The 18,885-nt window shown below is 34.7% G+C and overlaps 1 protein-coding gene across 1 annotated transcript; it reads right to left on the bottom strand.

The window, feature by feature from the left end:
• Window positions 1-620: 620 nt before the first annotated feature.
• Window positions 621-13,546, bottom strand: LOC141685580 (uncharacterized). Its single transcript, XM_074490672.1, has 5 exons — window positions 12,996-13,546; window positions 12,069-12,758; window positions 11,892-11,991; window positions 11,173-11,809; window positions 621-763 (listed from the first exon to the last, which is right to left on the bottom strand). Exons 1-5 carry the CDS (start codon window positions 13,544-13,546, stop codon window positions 621-623), a joined length of 2,121 nt encoding a protein of 706 aa, XP_074346773.1.
• Between the last annotated feature and the right edge of the window lie 5,339 nt (window positions 13,547-18,885).

The following is an 18,885-nucleotide window of genomic DNA, read 5'->3' as shown; positions in this document are numbered from 1 at the left end:
TTATCGTCACTTTAATGTGATCTTCCACAATTTTTCGGGCCTTTGAACGGCTTTGCCTCTTAAGATGCCTATAATATTTCTAAAATTGCAAAAAAAAATGAGGATAAATGCATCATAAAAATCATGAAATAAATGACAATTACAAAAAAAATAACTTACTTGAAACTCCTCGACTCTTGCATTCAACCAACCCGGGTGACGTTCTTCGATATCGGTATAAGTGTAACGCCCAATAGGCCACTTCTCCCGAATCATAGCCAAAAACGTTTTCTTAGCCGTATCATCTTTAATACTATATTTAAACAAAAGAAAACAATAAACATTAACAATTCACATAACAATATTGAACAACACCAAAAATATAAACATATAGGAATAATGCAATTTAAAAACTTTTTAACTTACTGTCCATCAAAGATATCAATGCGATATGGCTTCAATGGCGGTTTCTCTCCATATATGCCACTTGAATGTGATCGAGGTCGCCTTCCTCGCCATTCTCGCTCCTCCGCATTTGTCATGTGCCGAGTCGGATCATTCGGGCCGAATCCGAATCCGTCGGCTCATACTGCAAATGTAAATTCCCTCCTTTTCCATTTGTACCCTTGCCCTTGCCCTTCTTACTCGCGAATTTGGCCTTTCCCTTGGCCTTTGCCTTCCCCTTGTCTTTTTCTGGCTCCTTGTCTTTCCCCTTCCCTTTTTTCGCCATTATCAACACCACAAGACTTATCATAACCAATGTCAACATCCAAGCAAAAAGATCCTAAAATAAATAATAAAAATATATTAGCCAATATGAAAACAAACAAATCGATGAAACGACTTGCATTAGTAAATCACATTACATAAAAAAACATTTAAAATCACATAAAATACATATAAAATGCATATAACCGTATCCATTTCACAAATTAACGATAAAAATAAACACAACTAATTAGAGCATTATTTAATTACGCAAATTAAACAATTAAATCAACTTAACCTATATATACAATAAATTAAAGTTCCAAACTCACATATAAAGTGCAATATTTATCCATTTTCGAGTACGGATCATGTTTACAAGAGCAAACCCCTACAAATTAACCCTAAAAATACATTTATGCTTCTACCTAAACGTAAACAAACCGACAAAATCTTAAAATTTATACTTATACATATATTCAATAAATTGACAAAACCGACGAATCTTTTACATGCAAAATTTTACATGAAAACTGAAAAATCATATGAACTTCAATTTAATTGAGAATTATCCATTTCGATACTTTTATGTGTTAAAAATTAACCCTAAAAATACATTTATACTTCTAAAAAGAGTAAACAAACCAACGAAACACCCAAAAATTATGACTTTAACCTATATTAAACAAATTGACATTACCGACGAATGTTTAACATGCAAAACTTTACATAAAAACTGAAAAATCAATGAAGTTTGATTTGAAGTGAAACACATCAATTTATGTGAGAATAATACTTTGACAAACACAAAAAACATATAATTAACTTCAAATCATATATATAAACACAAAAAATACATACACATAAACACATATATGCAATCGAGTAAAAAAAGTGCTTAATCGTAAGAAAATATTACATCAAGAGTGAAACCGGAGGCAATGAGAGATGATTTTGTTGGATTTTTAACGCAGCGGGGTCATGGCAAAACACTTTTACACATACAAAATCCAAATAAAAGCATATAAATCGTGAATAAAAATTCGAGAGATCGAATCTAACCTTTAAAAATAATTCGGAGACAACGATCAGAGATCCTTAGCAGTTGCTCCTCAAGTGTGAAGCACTCCACCGGTATCCACCAAGAAAACGATATTAAGGAGGAGGAAGGAGGTGGCGAGAATTGGGTTTTCCAAACTTTTTGGGTTTTCGGGTTTCGATGGGGTTAGAATAAAATAGGGTCTATAATAGTGTTTTTATAGGCAAAATTTTCAGCTGAAATTTTCCCATAAATAATATTATTATCCCATTTATTATTCTCATTAATAATTAAAATACCTTTTAATTATTAATCCTTTTTCTAAACACTTTAGAAATAATTCTCTCTCTTGATTTAATTTCCAAAAATTAAATCCTTAATTAATAATATTAAGAACTTTTCTTAATTAATTTATAATCAACTAAATCTCATTTAATTAATTATTAAATTTGCCAATTAATTATTTATTTCACAAATAAATAATTATTAGCCATTATTAATTAATTCCTCCACCAATAAATCATTCTCTTTTTACGGTGTGACCCTGTAGGTTCAATATTAAGCCGGTAGTAGAAATAAATAATAATAAAACTATTTTATCATTATTTACATAAATTCTCTAATTTATTAAATATGATTAATTAATTAATCACATTTATTCTACATCGTGAGTGATGCTTCTCAACATATCGCGACTATCCGGATAATATGAATTCACTGCTTAGAATACCAAGAACCTGTCAGTGAATAGTTACCGTACAATAAACTCCTTCTACCCTACAATGTCCCGATTAAATACAAGGCATGGATCTCGTGTCAAGCCTATCTAATTCAATCACTTGCTTACCATTTACTATGCGTAGTTCTATGCAAATTAGAAACTCCTTTCTAATTTTATTCACTCTGGCCAGAGATTCCTGAACTAGCATAAGTGGATCAGCCTTGAACATTTGCTTCCTTCACTGGAAGGGGTAGATCCTTTATTGATCATACACTATCTTCGTGTACAAATTCCTATACCCAGAAGAGCCCTAATAATTGTCCCTGGAGACTAAGAACTAAACCAAAGCATAGTTCAGTGTACACAAGATGACTATGATGACCTCAAGTCTAAGGATACTTGTACAACTATCACTAAGCGAACAACTGCTGACACGTGAGTGAACTCCGTCAGTTGTTCAGCTGGGCGAGTCATGTTCAGTGAACTTATTCCATAATAAGCACCTACATACTAGCTATAGTGTCACCACACAAATGTCTATGAGAACAGACATCCTTCATAATGAAGCAAGCATAGTATGTACCCATCTTTGCGGATTATTAATTACTAGTTAGTAATCCTATGACCAGGAACTATTTAAGTTTAGAGTTATCATCTTTTTAGGTCTCACTATTATGATCTCATCATAATCCATAAAAAGCTTTACTCTAAACTATAGTATATCTTATTTAAACACTTTAAATAGATAAAGCCCGTAATAAAAGCAAAAAAAGTCTTTATTAATATCAATGAAATCAAAACAGATTACATAAAAGTTATTCCTAAATCCTAATACATGATTGGACTTAGGACATTTTCCTTTCAATCTCCCACTTGTACTAAAGCCAATCACTCTGGTATCTAATACCCATCTTGACGATCAAAGTGACTTTCATAAAGTAGCTTTGTGAGTGGGTCTGCTATGTTGTTATGTGTGTCAACTCTAATTCAATACAATATAAGAAATGTTATCGCGCTCCCACTAACCCTTTTATAGACGCATGCTTCATCTGCGTTTTTGATAAAATCAAACTCTTTGATTGTCTCATCAAAACGAATGTTCCATCTTTCGAGAAGCTTGCTTTAAACCACATATGGTTCGCAGCAGCTTACACACTAGGTTTTCATTTCCCTTGGAAAGAAAACCATCTGGCCATCTACCAGATTTTATAGTCGTAGTAAGCAGCATTCGCTAGCAAAATCCGAACTGATTTTAACAGGGCTACAGGTAAAAAGTTTCATCAAAGTCAATCCATTGCCTTTGTTTGAATCCTTTTGCCAAAAGCCTGGCCTTAAAGGTCTCCACCTGGCCATCTGCTCTAATCATTCTTACGTATACCGTATACATAGATTCCATTCTAGATTTCATGGCACTATGCCATTTCTCTGAGTCAACACTACTCATAGCCTCATTATAGGTCACAGGGTCGTCATCATTAATGATCGACAACTCATTGTCATTCTCAATGACAAGGCCATATTACCTCTCAGGTTGGCGAGACACTCTCCCTGACCTATGAATGGGCTGTTCCATAAAAGGTTGTTCAGTCAGAACAGGTGTTTCCACTTGAACCGTAGTAGTTTGTGCTTCTTGAACTTCATCAAGTTCAATTTTTCTCCCACTGTTTCCTTCAAGGATAAACTCCTTTTCCAAGAAGGTAGCATGTCTGGAGACAAACACCCGATGATCGGTGCAAAAGTAATACCCTAAAGTCTCTTTAGGATATCCCACAAAACTACATTTTACGGATCGATATTCCAGCTTATCTGGGTCAACTTACTTGACATAAGCTGGACATCCCCAAATCTTAACGTGTTTAAGACTCGGTTTCCTTTCTTTCCATATCTCATACGAAGTTTGAGGAACAGATTTTGGAAGGCACCTTATTCAGTAAATATGCTGAGGTTTCCAATGCATAACCCCATAGGAATACTGGAAGATTTGCATAGCTCATCATGGACCGAACTATGTCTAACAAAGTTCGATTTCTCCTTTCAGATACCAATCTAGAGGAGTCCAGTGGGAGACTATACCATTTACTTTGAGATAATCCAGAAACTCTCCGTTCAAGTATTCACCACCTCGATCTAATCGAAGAGTTATAATACTATGTTTGGTTGTTTCTCCACTTCATACTTATATTCTTTGAACTTTTCAAAGGCCTCAGACTTGTGTTTCATCAAACACATATCCGAATCCAGATCTATCATCTATGAAAGTAATGAAGTATGAAAATCCACCCATGGCTTGCTTAGACATTGGTCCACATACATCTGTGTGTACCATTCCTAGCAAATCTGCAGCCCTCTCTCCATGTCCACTAAATGGAGACTACAATGCCACTATACCGTGAGATTTTCATCATCCCTTTTCTTTTATTAGTTTGTTCAATCTGAAGTAAATTATGTCACATATATACAGACCATTATTTAAAGTACCACGTCCATAAAGAATATTATCTCTAAGAATAGAACATTCATTATTCTCAATAATAAATGAAAATCCATCCAAGTCTAACATGGGAATAATATTCCTCACAATCGAGGGAACAAAATAACAATTATTTCAAACAATAGTCTTGCCCGTAGGCCTATGTAAATGAAATGATTCTACATCTTCAGCAGCAACTCTTGCTCCATTTCCCATCAGTAGAACCACCTCCTCTTCCTCAAGAGTTCTACTTCTCCTTGGTCCCTGCAACAATTGCAGATATGAGAACCAAAGGCGGTATCGAATACCCAAGTAGAAATTTGATTTAATGACATATTCACTTCTATCATGAACATACCTGAATCAGAAGCGGTAGTCTCACTACCCTTCTTCTTCTTCAATTCTGCAAGGTAAACCTTGCAGTTCCTCTTCCAGTGCCCCACCTTGTTACAGTGAAAGCAAACAACTTTGCTCTTGGGGTCTTCAGCTTTTGGTGGAACCGGCGTTTTCTCACCTACTTTCTTCTTCTTGGAAGAGTTCCTCTTCCTTTTCTTAGGATTGGAACATTCACCAATTAGAAGAACATAACTCTTCTTAGAGGGAAAATTCGATTCCGCAGTCTTCAACATGTTGTGGAGTTCAGGCAGGCTGACATCCAACTTATTCATGTGAAAGTTCACAACAAACTGCGAGAACGAACTCGGAAGCGATTGCAAGACCAAGTCTTGGCTCAGCTCCCCATCCATGGCAAAACCAAGTTGTCCAAGACGTTCAATCAAATTGATCATCTTAAGTACATGGTCATTCACAGATGATCCCTCAGACATCCTACAACCGAACAGCTCCTTCGATATCTCATATCGAGCTGTCCTCCCTGCCACATCATACAACTCTTGTAGATGCATGAGGATAGTGTGAGCATTCATATGCTCATGTTGCTTCTGTAGCTCAATGTTCATGGAAGCTAGCATAATGCATTGAGCAACATTTGCATCATCTATCCACTTACGATACACAACATATTCATTATTATGTGCATCACTAGCAGGTTCAGTAGGCTTAGGTGAGTCAATCACGTATTCCAGCTTCTCAATCCTGAGAACAATTCTCAAGTTTCGAAGCCAGTCAGCATAATTAGGACCAGTCAATTTGTGAGCATCTAGTATGCTCCTGAGTGATAGTGCAGAAGACATAACGTACAAAGTAAATCTGTAAATGATAAACACATAACAACACTTAGCAAATATTCGATTTCATTTCAAAACACTATATGAATCGGGTCTTTATTCATAAGTGGCTCCCACTAGTTTTCCTAATTTATTCAACCCCCTACATGAAAAATTAAGCATTCATAATGCTAGTGGGAATAGGGATCCTACATTCCATTACACAACCCCGGCTGTGGCACGAAACGCCATGTAATGTTCAATAGGCAGACAACTCTTGTCAATTACATCTAATGTTATTCCCTAATCAAACTTTAGTCTCTTGAATAATTGAGTCACGGCTGTGGCACGACAAACTCAATATTCTAAGTCAAGTCTAACCCAACATTCCGTACAATTGAATCAGTCCCCAAAGGCCCACGGCTGTGGCACGTAACGACCTTTAGATTCTTATTCAATGTACACATCTCTATGTAATAGACAAGTATTTCTTATTTCGAAATCAAAGCCCTCGGCTGTGGCACGAAACGACAATGATTCAAAAATAAGAACTACTTTCTACCATGTTGGAAGGCTATGACCAACACAAGCCCGTTGTATCATTGGCCAATTACTACTTGATATTATTTAATTTTAGAGGGATTATATTACGTTACAATTATAATCATATTATAAAGAGATTCTTCCTTTTAAATTAAATATTTCAAATCAATAATCAATAATCAGATGATTCCCAGATCGAGTGGAGCATTGTCAAGAGGCGTCACTTAATAACCCTTTCTTACAGATAGAAATCTGTTGTTGACAGAATCATCCTTTCTCTCATATCGAAAATTCATATTCAATTACGTGTTTCACAAACACAAGAATCTCATGATTGTATTCATAATATTATTCTTAAGGTTATGAAACAATTTCACTATACTAGGTTGTCTAACAAACGCCTTATGTTTATTTAAGTTCACCTAAATCTATCAACGCATGATAAACTAAGCATATATCACATATATCAACATGAATAAACATCAAGGTAGGCATGTTACATCATCTAGCACATTAGTCTAAGCATTATACATCTCTATGTATCACATGAAGCATTTAAAAGCAATTAAAACAGTCAAAAACAACTTTAAAACACTTCATGGAAATATAAACAGTTCAAAACTTTTATATAAACTAAAATTAATCACTCCATTAGATCTGTCTCGAAAAAACGAATCCAACGGTATATTGCACGCCTAAAACAGAGTTACGAAACTCCCAGAAAATCAATTTTAATCTGGACAGTCGGGCTGTAACGCATTATAGGAACGCGTTACAAGCCCTGTAACGCATTCCGTGAATGCGTCACAGGTGTGTAACGCATTCCCGGAATGCGTTACACCCCTATATTTTTTTTCCGGAAGCCGACATAATTTTTTTCTCGCATCGATTTCCGCGCCTGTCAGTCTCTGATCTGGTCTGTCTTCTTCTTCCCCGTACAGCAACAAGCAACAGCAGTACAAGCATATACAGATATATACATACATACAATTATATATATATAATTATTTAATTACGAATTTAATTGTAACAACTTCAAAAATTCATAATAAAAAATCTATACATCATAAAATTATGAAAAAAATACCCAGACGATCTACAACACTTGTAGAACCCAGATCAACATTCAAAATTATTCTAAGAAACGATTTCTCATCAGACAAAATTAATCCATAATATAACTTGTAAAAATCATAATTAATTCATACAAGCATATAAAATTCTGAAATTTTTACCACAGATCTATATGCATACAACCTATGCTCTGATACCATTGTTGGATTTTTAACGCAGCGGGGTCATGGCAAAACACTTTTACACATACAAAATCCAAATAAAAGCATATAAATCGTGAATAAAAATTCGAGAGATCGAATCTAACCTTTAAAAATAATTCGGAGACAACGATCAGAGATCCTTAGCAGTTGCTCCTCAAGTGTGAAGCACTCCACCGGTATCCACCAAGAAAACGATGTTAAGGAGGAGGAAGGAGGTGGAGAGAATTGGGTTTTCCAAACTTTTTGGGTTTTCGGGTTTCGATGGGGTTAGAATAAAATAGGGTCTATAATAGTGTTTTTATAGGCAAAATTTTCAGCTGAAATTTTCCCATAAATAATATTATTATTATCCCATTTATTATTCTCATTAATAATTAAAACACCTTTTAATTATTAATCATTTTTCTAAACACTTTAGAAATAATTCTCTCTCTTGATTTAATTTCCAAAAATTAAATCCTTAATTAATAATATTAAGAACTTTTCTTAATTAATTTATAATCAATTAAATTTCATTTAATTAATTATTAAATTTGCCAATTAATTATTTATTTCACAAATAAATAATTATTAGCCATTATTAATTAATTCCTCCACCAATAAATCGTTCTCTTTTTATGGTTTGACCCTGTAGGTTCAATATTAAGCCGGTAGTAGAAATAAAGAATAATAAAACTATTTTATCATTATTTATATAAATTCTCTAATTTATTAAATATGATTAATTAATTAATCACATTTATTCTACATCGTGAGTGATGCTTCTCAACATATCGCGACTATCCGGATAATATGAATTCACTGCTTAGAATACCAAGAACCTGTCAGTGAATAGTTACCGTACAATAAACTCCTTCTACCCTACAATGTCCCGATTAAATACAAGGAATGGATCTCGTGTCAAGCCTATCTAATTCAATTACTTGCTTACCATTTACTATGCGTAGTTCTATGCAAATTAGAAACTCCTTTCTAATTTTATTCACTCTGGCCAGAGATTCCTGAACTAGCATAAGTGGATCAGCCTTGAACATTCGCTTCCTTCACTGGAAGGGGTAGATCCTTTATTGATCATACACTATCTTCGTGTACAAATTCCTATACCCAGAAGAGCCCTAATAATTGTCCCTGGAGACTAAGAACTAAACCAAAGCATAGTTCAGTGTACACAAGATGACTATGATGACCTCAACTCTAAGGATACTTGTACAACTATCACTAAGCGAACAACTGCTGACACGTGAGTGAACTCCATCAGTTGTTCAGCTGGGCGAGTCATGTTCAGTGAACTTATTCCATAATAAGCACCTACATACTAGCAATAGTGTCACCACACAAATGTCTATGAGAACATACATCCTTCATAATGAAGCAAGCATAGTATGTACCGATCTTTGCGGATTATTAATTACCAGTTAGTAATCCTATGACCAGGAACTATTTAAGTTTAGAGTTATCATCTTTTTAGGTCTCACTATTATGATCTCATCATAATCCATAAAAAGCTTTACTCTAAACTATAGTATATCTTATTTAAACACTTTAAATAGATAAAGCCCGTAATAAAAGCAAAACAAGTCTTTATTAATATCAATGAAATCAAAACAGATTACATAAAAGTTATTCCTAAATCCTAATACATGATTGGACTTAGGACATTTTCCTTTCAGATTTGGGGCTCCTTCGTGAATTAAACGCCATTGAATCGAAGCTTTTTAGTGAATTAAGTCGGTTTTGAGTGTAAGAGAGAGAGATAGAGAGAAAATAGAGAGATAGAGAAGGAAATAGAGAAAAGAAAAGTGAACCGTTCTTTTTATTTATAACAGACTTAAAACCGACCGTCTGGGACTTAAAACCGACCACCAGGTCGGTCGGTTTTAACCTTGAACCCTGTGCAGCATGCAAAACGGTGTCGTTTTGCTCTAGGCGGGGTTTTTTAATTTTTCACAAAAAAAAACCCGAATTTTTTTAGGTGGTCGGTTATGACCCAAAGTGGTCGGTTTTATAGTATTTTTTTTTAATTTTAGGGTTTAGGGGTTACAAACCCCTAAATTTAAAAGAATCTTATAAAAACATGATTATTATTATTTAAATAGCTTAATTTTTGGTACATTTGCTCGTTTTTACCGCGTCTGTTCATCCGTACGGTTCGATCATGTGTATTTTATAATTTATATTTTTTTTAATTATTTCACTTTTTTAATCAAATTTGCTAATTTTCTTATAAAAACGTATTTGTAATTGTTCAAATGTGTTAATTTTTTGTGCATTAATATATTTTTACATGAAGTTAACATCCGTACGGTTCGATCATTAAAAATAAATTTTAAAATTATACTTATAGTATCGAATGGTATGTTCAACTTATTATGTCTACAGAATGCCGACATATTTACTGAAATAATTATATTCCATATGATTTTGATTATACTATTTTTAAAATAGCCTAATTTTTGGTACATTTGTTCGTTTTCACCGCGTTAGTCCATCCATACGATTCGATCATGTGTATTTTATATTTTTCATTTTTTTTAATTTTTAATTAAATTTGCTAATTTATTTATAAAAACGTAATGGTACTCGTTAAAATGTGCTATTTTTTTGTGCATAAGCATATTTTGACATGAATTTAACATCCGTACGGTTGGATCGTTAAATATACCTTTTAAAATTGTACTTTTTAGACCGAATTCATTTTTTTTAATTTTTAATTAAATTTGTTAATTTACTTTTATAAAAACGTAATGTTACTCGTTCAAAAGTGCTAATTTTTTGTGCATAAGCATATTTTGACATGAAATTAACATCCGTACGGTTCGATCGTTGAAAATAAGTATTAAAAATGTACTTTGACCAAGACTGCTAAAACCGACCGAGGTCAAATGTGCAAAGTGGTCGGTTTTATTTCAGAGGCCAATTTAATTATTATGACCGACCACCTTAAAACCGACCACCCCTTTAAGGAGACGGTCGGTTTTATCAAGAAGGTGGTCGGTTTTAGTCACGGAGACGGTCGGTTTTCTGGGAAATATTACGGTCAAATATTATAATTTTTTTGGCCCTAACCGGACGTAAACGCATTAAAACTTAGCATTAAAACCAAAAATTCACAAACCCATTAAAAATTTACTATAACTTATAAATAAAGTATCCTAATCATTACAAAATTTACTAAAAATCATCTTTAAAATACAAATGACATTATTCAAAATCGTCAAAACCATCATCATCTTCGTCATCATCATCATCATCCTCATTGTCACCTTCACTTATTTCTTCTTCTCCTTCATTTTCATCTTCGTCATCCTTCAAATCATCTTCTTCGTCGTCTTCTTCTTCTTCACGCCGAATAAACGGTATTTGTCCATATTGTGCAAAATCGATAAAGAGCGAAAACGAGGTCGATGCATTAGATCTATCTTCCTGAAAAGCGTCCTCTATATCATTTTGCGCAACGATAGATTCATCAATTGGGCGACTTTTAGATTTGACCACCGTATATATTTTTGCTTTTGGATCCAATACAATAGGAGCATAATATACTTGTGAGGCTTGACTAGCTAAAATAAAAATCTCATTTGACTTCAATCTTGAAGTCATATCGATTGTAATCACACGATTCTTATCAATCCTCACACCATTACCAACACTATCAAACCATATACATTTGAACAAATATACATGATTGCATCCTTGATAAATAAGTCTAATAATTTCTTGTAGTTGACCATAATAATCAAGATTATTTCCGTGCAAATTTCCTTTAACAATAATACCAGAACCGGATACAGATTTTGTTGAAAATTTATATCCATTAACTTGACAAGTCTCAAAAGTCATAACTTTTAATACCGGCCCTTCAAGTAAGTCCCTAAAACGAGGTCCTTCCACCTCATCTTTATCAACCTAAAAATAATTCAAATCGATGAGACGTTGTAATTATAAGAATTTTAAAAAAAAATCATGCAAATTTAAAATAGATAAATACCTTTTGTTTAAACCAAGTTTTAAATCGACTTTTGACAATACGATCTAAATCTTGAGGTGTTGTTTCCGGGCGCTGTCGCATAACACGATCTTGGTACTTCCTAAAATATAAAGTAAGATCATGCATGTGTCATTAACAAAAATTATTACACATATTTTTTTAAGTAAGATTTGGTACCTTAGATAAGGTTGAACTTCAGGAGAGTTTAAAAGAATATATTCTTCCGCTAACTCTCGTTCATCATCACTCATGTATCGAGTTCCTTCCTTTCCAAGAGATTGAATTGGATATTTGAACACTTCTAAATTTTTGGAATTTTGCACATCAAACAAAACCTCGTTACGATGTACCTTATTATGGATCGTGTTAGAGGCAAAATAAAAAGAACAAATATTAAGAATCTCCTCCTCCATATATCGTTCGGCAATTGACCCCTCAACTCTTGCTTTATTACCGACTTTTTGTTTTAATTTTCCCAACAAACGTTCAATCGGATACATCCAATGCCAATAAGCAGGTCCAGCAAGTCTAATTTCTTCGGCTAAATGTACAACCAAGTGTTCCATCGAATCAAACCAACTTTGAGGAAAAATCATTTTCAACAAACACAACGCTTTGATAACCGATTTTTCCATTATTTCCAAGTCGGTTTTTATAACCACGGATGAACATAAATCTTGGAAAAAGTTAGAAATTGTCGTGATTGCATCGGCAATAGGTGCCGATGGAAGTTCACGAATTGCGAGAGGCAATAATTTTTGAAGAAAAATGTGACAATCGTGCGATTTGAATCCATAAAATGTACACTCCTCAACATTGCAATAACGTGATATATTTGAGGAATAACCATCCGAAAGTTTTAGTGAACTAATCCATTCACACAAAAGTTTACGTTGTTTTCTAGTAAGGGAATAAGGTGTTTTAGGTGACTTTCCTTTCTCATCGATCCACAAATGTGGTAACACCCCAAAATGCTTGCAATCCGCTCTTGCTTTTTTATGATCTTTTGACTTTGCCGCATTGACAATAGTAAAAAAAATGTTTTCAAAAACATTTTTTTCCGTATGCATGATGTCAATTGAATATCGTAAAATATGTGATGACCAATAAGGGAGTTCGTAAAAGATTGGGACATGAGTCCAATGATGCTCTTCCCCGTATCCGACACTCCTTGCCTTCGAATTAGTCTTTCCGGGTGGTGGAAAAACTAAACCATCAAGCAATTCCTTAACACCCTCACCGGACAAACGACCACGAAACAATCTTCTTTCTTCGTTATCAAACAAATTACTTTTTTGACGGAGTGGATCATTTGATTCAAGGAATATTCGGTTCGTTCCATAGAAACTACATTTTCCACAATATTTTAATTGAAACCCTTGCACGCTTCCAAGACACACTTGACATCCCATCTTTCCTTTGCCCGACCACCCACTTATCATACTCATAGCGGGATAGTCACTAATTGTCCACATAATAGCCGCTCTCATTATAAAATTTTGTTTCAAAGATTGGTCGTATGTCTTCACCCCGGTATTCCACAATATCTTCAATTCATCGATGAGAGGCCTTAGACAAACGTTAATATCTTTTCCAATACTATTTGGACCCGGAACTATATCGGTCATGAACATATAAGGCTTTTTCATACACATCGATGGTGGAAGATTGTAGACAACTATCACCACGGGCCACACACTATATATTTTTTTCCCGGTAGGGCCAAAAGGGTTGAAACCATCGGTCGCAAGACCGAGCCTTATGTTACGAATCTCTTGAGCAAATAAAGGATACAGACGGTCAAAATTTTTCCACTTTTCTCCATCCGCAGGATGACTTATTTCTCCATCTTTCACATCTCTTTTTTTGTACCATCTCATGTGATCGGATGTATGTCCCGACATATATAAGCGTTGTAATCGAGGGATCAAAGGAAAGTGTCTTAAGATTTTTTTTGCTATTTTTTTACCATCTTTCCTAGAAACATCCTGATAACGATCTTCACCACATATATCACACACAACTTTATCCTTGTCATCTCCATAAAATAACATACAATCATTCTCACATAAATCAATTTTTTCATATTCAACCCTCAAATCCTTCATAATTTTTTTCATTGCATAATAACTTTCGGGTAATGTATGTTTTTTTGGAAACACATCCGTAAGAAGTTTAAGTAAACTATCAAAAGCTTTATTACTACAATGCGAGTTATTTTTGAATTCCAATAATTTGGTGGTAAAACTTAATTGCCGGGATAAATAGGTGCTCCATTTTCAACAATAACCTCGTACAATTTTTTAGCACTATCATTTGGAGCTTCTTCTACATTCATAGTTCCCGTAACCGTAATTTCATAAAATTGATAATTTTCACCGGCTAAATCATGTAACATCACATTCAAATCTACCGGTTCTTCTACTCTCGAAGGTTCCCGAACACAATAACGGTGATGTGATGTTCGACTACGTTTTCTTTCTATTTTTTCACCGTGCGACGTCCACACAGTATAACCCTCAAGCATCCCTTTAGCGAGCAAATGAAATCTAACATCATCAATCTTTAACCAATTCAAATTTTTACAATGTTTACACGGACACTTCATTGTACCATCTTCCATTCCATTTTCGCTAGCAAATTTTAAAAAAATTTCTACACCAATTCTATATTCCGGGGTCAATGAAATTTTATCGCTTTGCAATTGATTACCAATCCAACTTCGATCAATGGTTTCCATCTACAATAATATTTTTTAAAATTAGAAAAAAATATATTTAATAAATAATTTATCATTAATCTCATACAACAAATTATCTACAATAAACATTAATAAATGAAATAAACATATTTCATAAAACACACAAACACACACACTATAATTACAGTAAATGAAACTAACTTACAAATTATCTACTACCAAACTTCAATTCTCACAACAAACATTATATAAAAAAATAAAAATATTAAATACATACAACAACATTTAATACATACACCACCAACATAAACACTCACACACATTATTACAAAATATGAAATAACTTACAATTTTCTGAAACTCCTCCACTTCAATCCTCTGTTTTTTTAATTTTTTGGCCAAAATCAAGAAATGAGGGATATAAACAAAAAAATTAAAAAAAATAGGTTAAAACCGACCGTTAGAGCGGTCAGTTTTAGTCAGAAGAATAAAACGACACCGTTTTTTCTATAACGAGTACTTTTTTTGTACTTTAAATTAATTTTTAATTATTCTACAAAACCGACCACCATATATGGTCGGTTTTAACCTGCAGAATTTGTGTATATAACCGACCACTTGTAGTCGGTCGGTTTTAAAAGTGACACATCAACAAAACGTTGTCGTTTTTTTCTATAAAACCGACCACCAGCTGATGGTCGGTTTTATGTGTGCCACGTCATCGATACGGTGTCGTTTAGTTGGCATATAACCGACCACTGACGTCAGTTGGTTTTAAGGTGACCAAACGACGTCGGTCGGTTATTTCCGGTCGGTTTTACCCTGTTTTTTTGTAGTGTGGAGAGACTAGTGTAGGCAGCCACAACCACAGAAAGGTTTTAAAAAGACCTTGGAAATTTAAGAAATTAACTGGAGACCTTAAAAAGTGAAGAAATATTGAAGTTATAATAGGGTAAAAGTTCTGGTCCATGCAATCGTATCTTTAAAATTTATACGTTCACAGGGTGGGAAGAAGACTAGTGATATTGGAGTTCCAAGGAGACTAGACTTATAGGCCCAACAGGTCTATCTAGAAAAATCATTGTACTGGATAAAATGGTTTACGTTTAGCCCATTCCTCTTCATTGAGTTCTCTAGGGACGTAATGTAATAGCATTGAAGGCCCAATTAACCTTTTTAGGTTTGGGATTGGGCCTGAGATTGGGCTAAAATATTGTAAGCCTGTGCGTACAACTTTCAGAGCTTCTCTAGAGTCTGAGCAGATTACAATTCTGGAAGTAGTTAAAGACTTTGAAATAACAATCCTTATCACATGTAGCAAGGCTTCGATCTCAGCCTCTGTACTTGAATTAACTTCAACAGGACCAGAGAACGAGTGGACTAGTTTCCCTATTGAGTTCCTGCTTCTTTTCTTAATAGTACCTCCTATACCACCCATCGCTTTGTGATATTCAGTGATCCCCCATGCTCCATCTACTGTACAGACTAAATCATGTTTTTAGAATTTGTATTTCCAGAAATTTGTCGGGACTTGATGATTATATAATGCTAAAGCTCCTTGCAGGTTGATTTTCCATAATGGGTCATTCTCAAAATTGATGATTCCTGTCGCTTTGCCCCACTTTCTAATTCGTAAAGAGATCAGCACTTCGACCATTTCCTTTGTTAATCTGGTATTCCTAAAAGTGCCTCATTTCGGGTTAACCAAATTGCCCAGCAAGTAGCAAAGATCACTAGTTCCCAGGGCCGGCTGAGATAAGAATTTGTATACATCCTCAATAAAGTCGGAATAGAAAAATGATTTATTCTCTTGAGTTTTATAGATAAGTTCCATAATATGCTTATGAAGTCCCATGCCCACTTAGCCACTTCAAATTTCCAGAACAGGCGGTCTATTGTCTCCACCTCGACTTTACACCATGCATATGCTGTTGGAATGCTTGTAATTTTATTGTTTAAAAAAGCGCTAGTTGGCAGAATCTTCCGAAGCAACTTCCTCACAAAGATCTTAATTTTTGGAGTGACCTTCATACTCCACAGTTTACCCCACCAGATTGTAGTATTTCTTGATGGAGGAGTGTCTTCTGTGCACAAAAAAGTAAGTCGCTTCGTGGTAAATTTACCCTTCCCCAAGAGCCAGAGAAGTTCGTCTTCCTCTGCTATAAGTAAAATGCATTCCACCACCCTTTTTAGTTCTGTCATTTAAGTGTCATCCCTATTCAGCAATATTTTGTGCCACAATTGATCACCGCTCTCTCGATTTATATTCCAGTGAACGAGAAATTCAGAAATTGTGGTGTGTTTATGCGATGAAAGACGGTAAAGACGCGGAAACTTATACATTAAAGGCCCGGCAGTGTGCCAAGAATCTTCCCAGAAATAAATTGTGGCCCCATTGTTGAGCTTCCACTCGAACGTTTTTAAAAGATGGGGTTGAATGAGAGATTTTTTAAGCGCCAGTATGCTCTTGACCATTGGGGAGCTTGATCTATTACAACTCAGGGTAGCTAAATCATAGTGCCATTTATTTCCATAAAGACGTGTTAGAACTTTGTTCCACAAGGCATTACGTTCAGTATAACTTCTCCACCACCACTTCGCAAGAAGTGCGTAGTTCCTAGCCCCTAGAAATGTTAATCCCGATCCATCATTAATTTTGGGTTTGCAGATAGACTGCCAATTTAGCAGGTGAAGTTTATTCCCCTAATAAGAGGAGTGACCCCACAAAAAATCACGTCGTACCTTTTCCAGTTTATTCATGACATTTGATGGGATTTTATATAAGATAAACCAGATAATGGGCATGCTGTCAAGAGAAGATTTCAGTGACACAAGTTTTCTGGACATTGAGATATTATCAGTGCTCCAGGTTTTCAGTTTGTTCTCTATTTTCACAAAAAGGGGATCCTAGAAGTTCTGGAGATTAGCCAATTGTTGCTCTGATATATTTGAAATGGCATGTCCCTACTTTGCAACCAAGCATTTCAGCCTATAATTGCAGTTGATCGGATGATTTGTCAAAGCCAATTAGGCTACTTTTATTGTAATTAATGTACAGACCCGATAAGAGTTCAAAACATTGAAGCACCTGCTTTACTCCACGAATAGAGTTTGTATCATTCTTGACAAAAAGAATGACATCCTCAGCGAATTGGAGATGTGAGAGTACCATATTGCAATTTGGTAATTGGATCCCGTCAAAATTTCTTTCTTTAACTGCTTATGTAAAAGTTTGGACAGAACTTCTCCCACCAGGTTGTACAACAGCTGTTTTATCCAACCTATCCATGTCTGACCAAAATTAATGTGCTCCAATACTTGGTACAAAAATCTCCAGTCAACAGTGTCAAACGCTTTTGAGAAATCCAGTTTGATAATCACTCCTTTAGCCCTGTTTGCTTTCAGTCCAGCATAAACCTCCCTTGTTATAAGAATACTAGCAGACATCTGTGTATTCTTGATGAAAGCCAATTGGGTATTTGAGATTAGAAAATTTATGACCTTACTAAGTCTCCATGCTAGAATTTTTGTTAGAAGCTTAAATGAAGCGTTTATCAAACTGATGGGTCGATAATCTATTGGAGTGGAGACATCTGGGATTTTTGTAATAAGTGCTATGAAGGAGGAGTTCATTCCATTTGGGATATGAGCTTGGTCATGAAACTTTCTTAAGAAATTCATGAAATCCATTTTTATAAATTTCCACATTGCTTTTAGTACTCCTGCATTCATGCCATCCGGCCCTAGGGTTTTTTTTGAATCTATTGCAAACAATGCTTCCTCCACTTCTTGTGCAAGGAAATCCATTTGGATGTTCAATTGTAATTCTTCAGGCAATTTGGTGAGCAGATCTTCATTCAGATTAAAATTTGGCAATTTATGTTTGTTTCTCAGAAAAGAAGCAAAATAGTTATAGAATATGGTCTTTATTTCTGAAGGTGTAGATGTCCATCCTGTGGTTTACTATATTCCGAGAATTGTGTTTGATCTCCTTCTCCTACTTATTGCTTTATGGAAGGACCGGGTGTTTTTCTCCCCTTGTAGCTGCCAGTTTTCCCTAGCAGTTGGGAAAAGCATGCTACATTTTGCTTTGTAAAGGGTGATGAGTTCTTCACGCAATAGAATCTTGGTCGTGTTGCTGTCCTCTTGATTATCAAACTCCTCTTGTTTTTTTTCCAGAATGGAAATTTTGTTGTCAATGTTTCTAAATTGTTTTTTATTCCACTCTCGGGCCAAAATCCTCAGGTTTTTGAATTTTGCATGTAAATTGTTTGTGTTTCTTTGATTCCATGC

The sequence above is a fragment of the Apium graveolens genome, chromosome 9 (genome assembly GCF_009905375.1).
Source record: "Apium graveolens cultivar Ventura chromosome 9, ASM990537v1, whole genome shotgun sequence".
Taxonomy (NCBI): Eukaryota; Viridiplantae; Streptophyta; class Magnoliopsida; order Apiales; family Apiaceae; genus Apium; species Apium graveolens.
Note: the sequence above shows the minus strand (reverse complement) of the source record. Positions and strands in the feature narration are given on the sequence as shown.

Excerpts from the sequence above, each read along its gene's own strand:
- LOC141685580 (XM_074490672.1), bottom strand. The coding sequence starts at position 13,546 with ATGTGTATGAAAAAGCCTTATATGTTCATGACCGATATAGTTCCGGGT. Across the intron at positions 11,810-11,891 it reads AAACTTGGTTTAAACAAAAG|GTTGATAAAGATGAGGTGGA; the intron begins GTATTTATCTAT and ends AATTATTTTTAG. Across the intron at positions 764-11,172 it reads TGAAGGAGAAGAAGAAATAA|GATCTTTTTGCTTGGATGTT; the intron begins GTGAAGGTGACA and ends TATTTATTTTAG.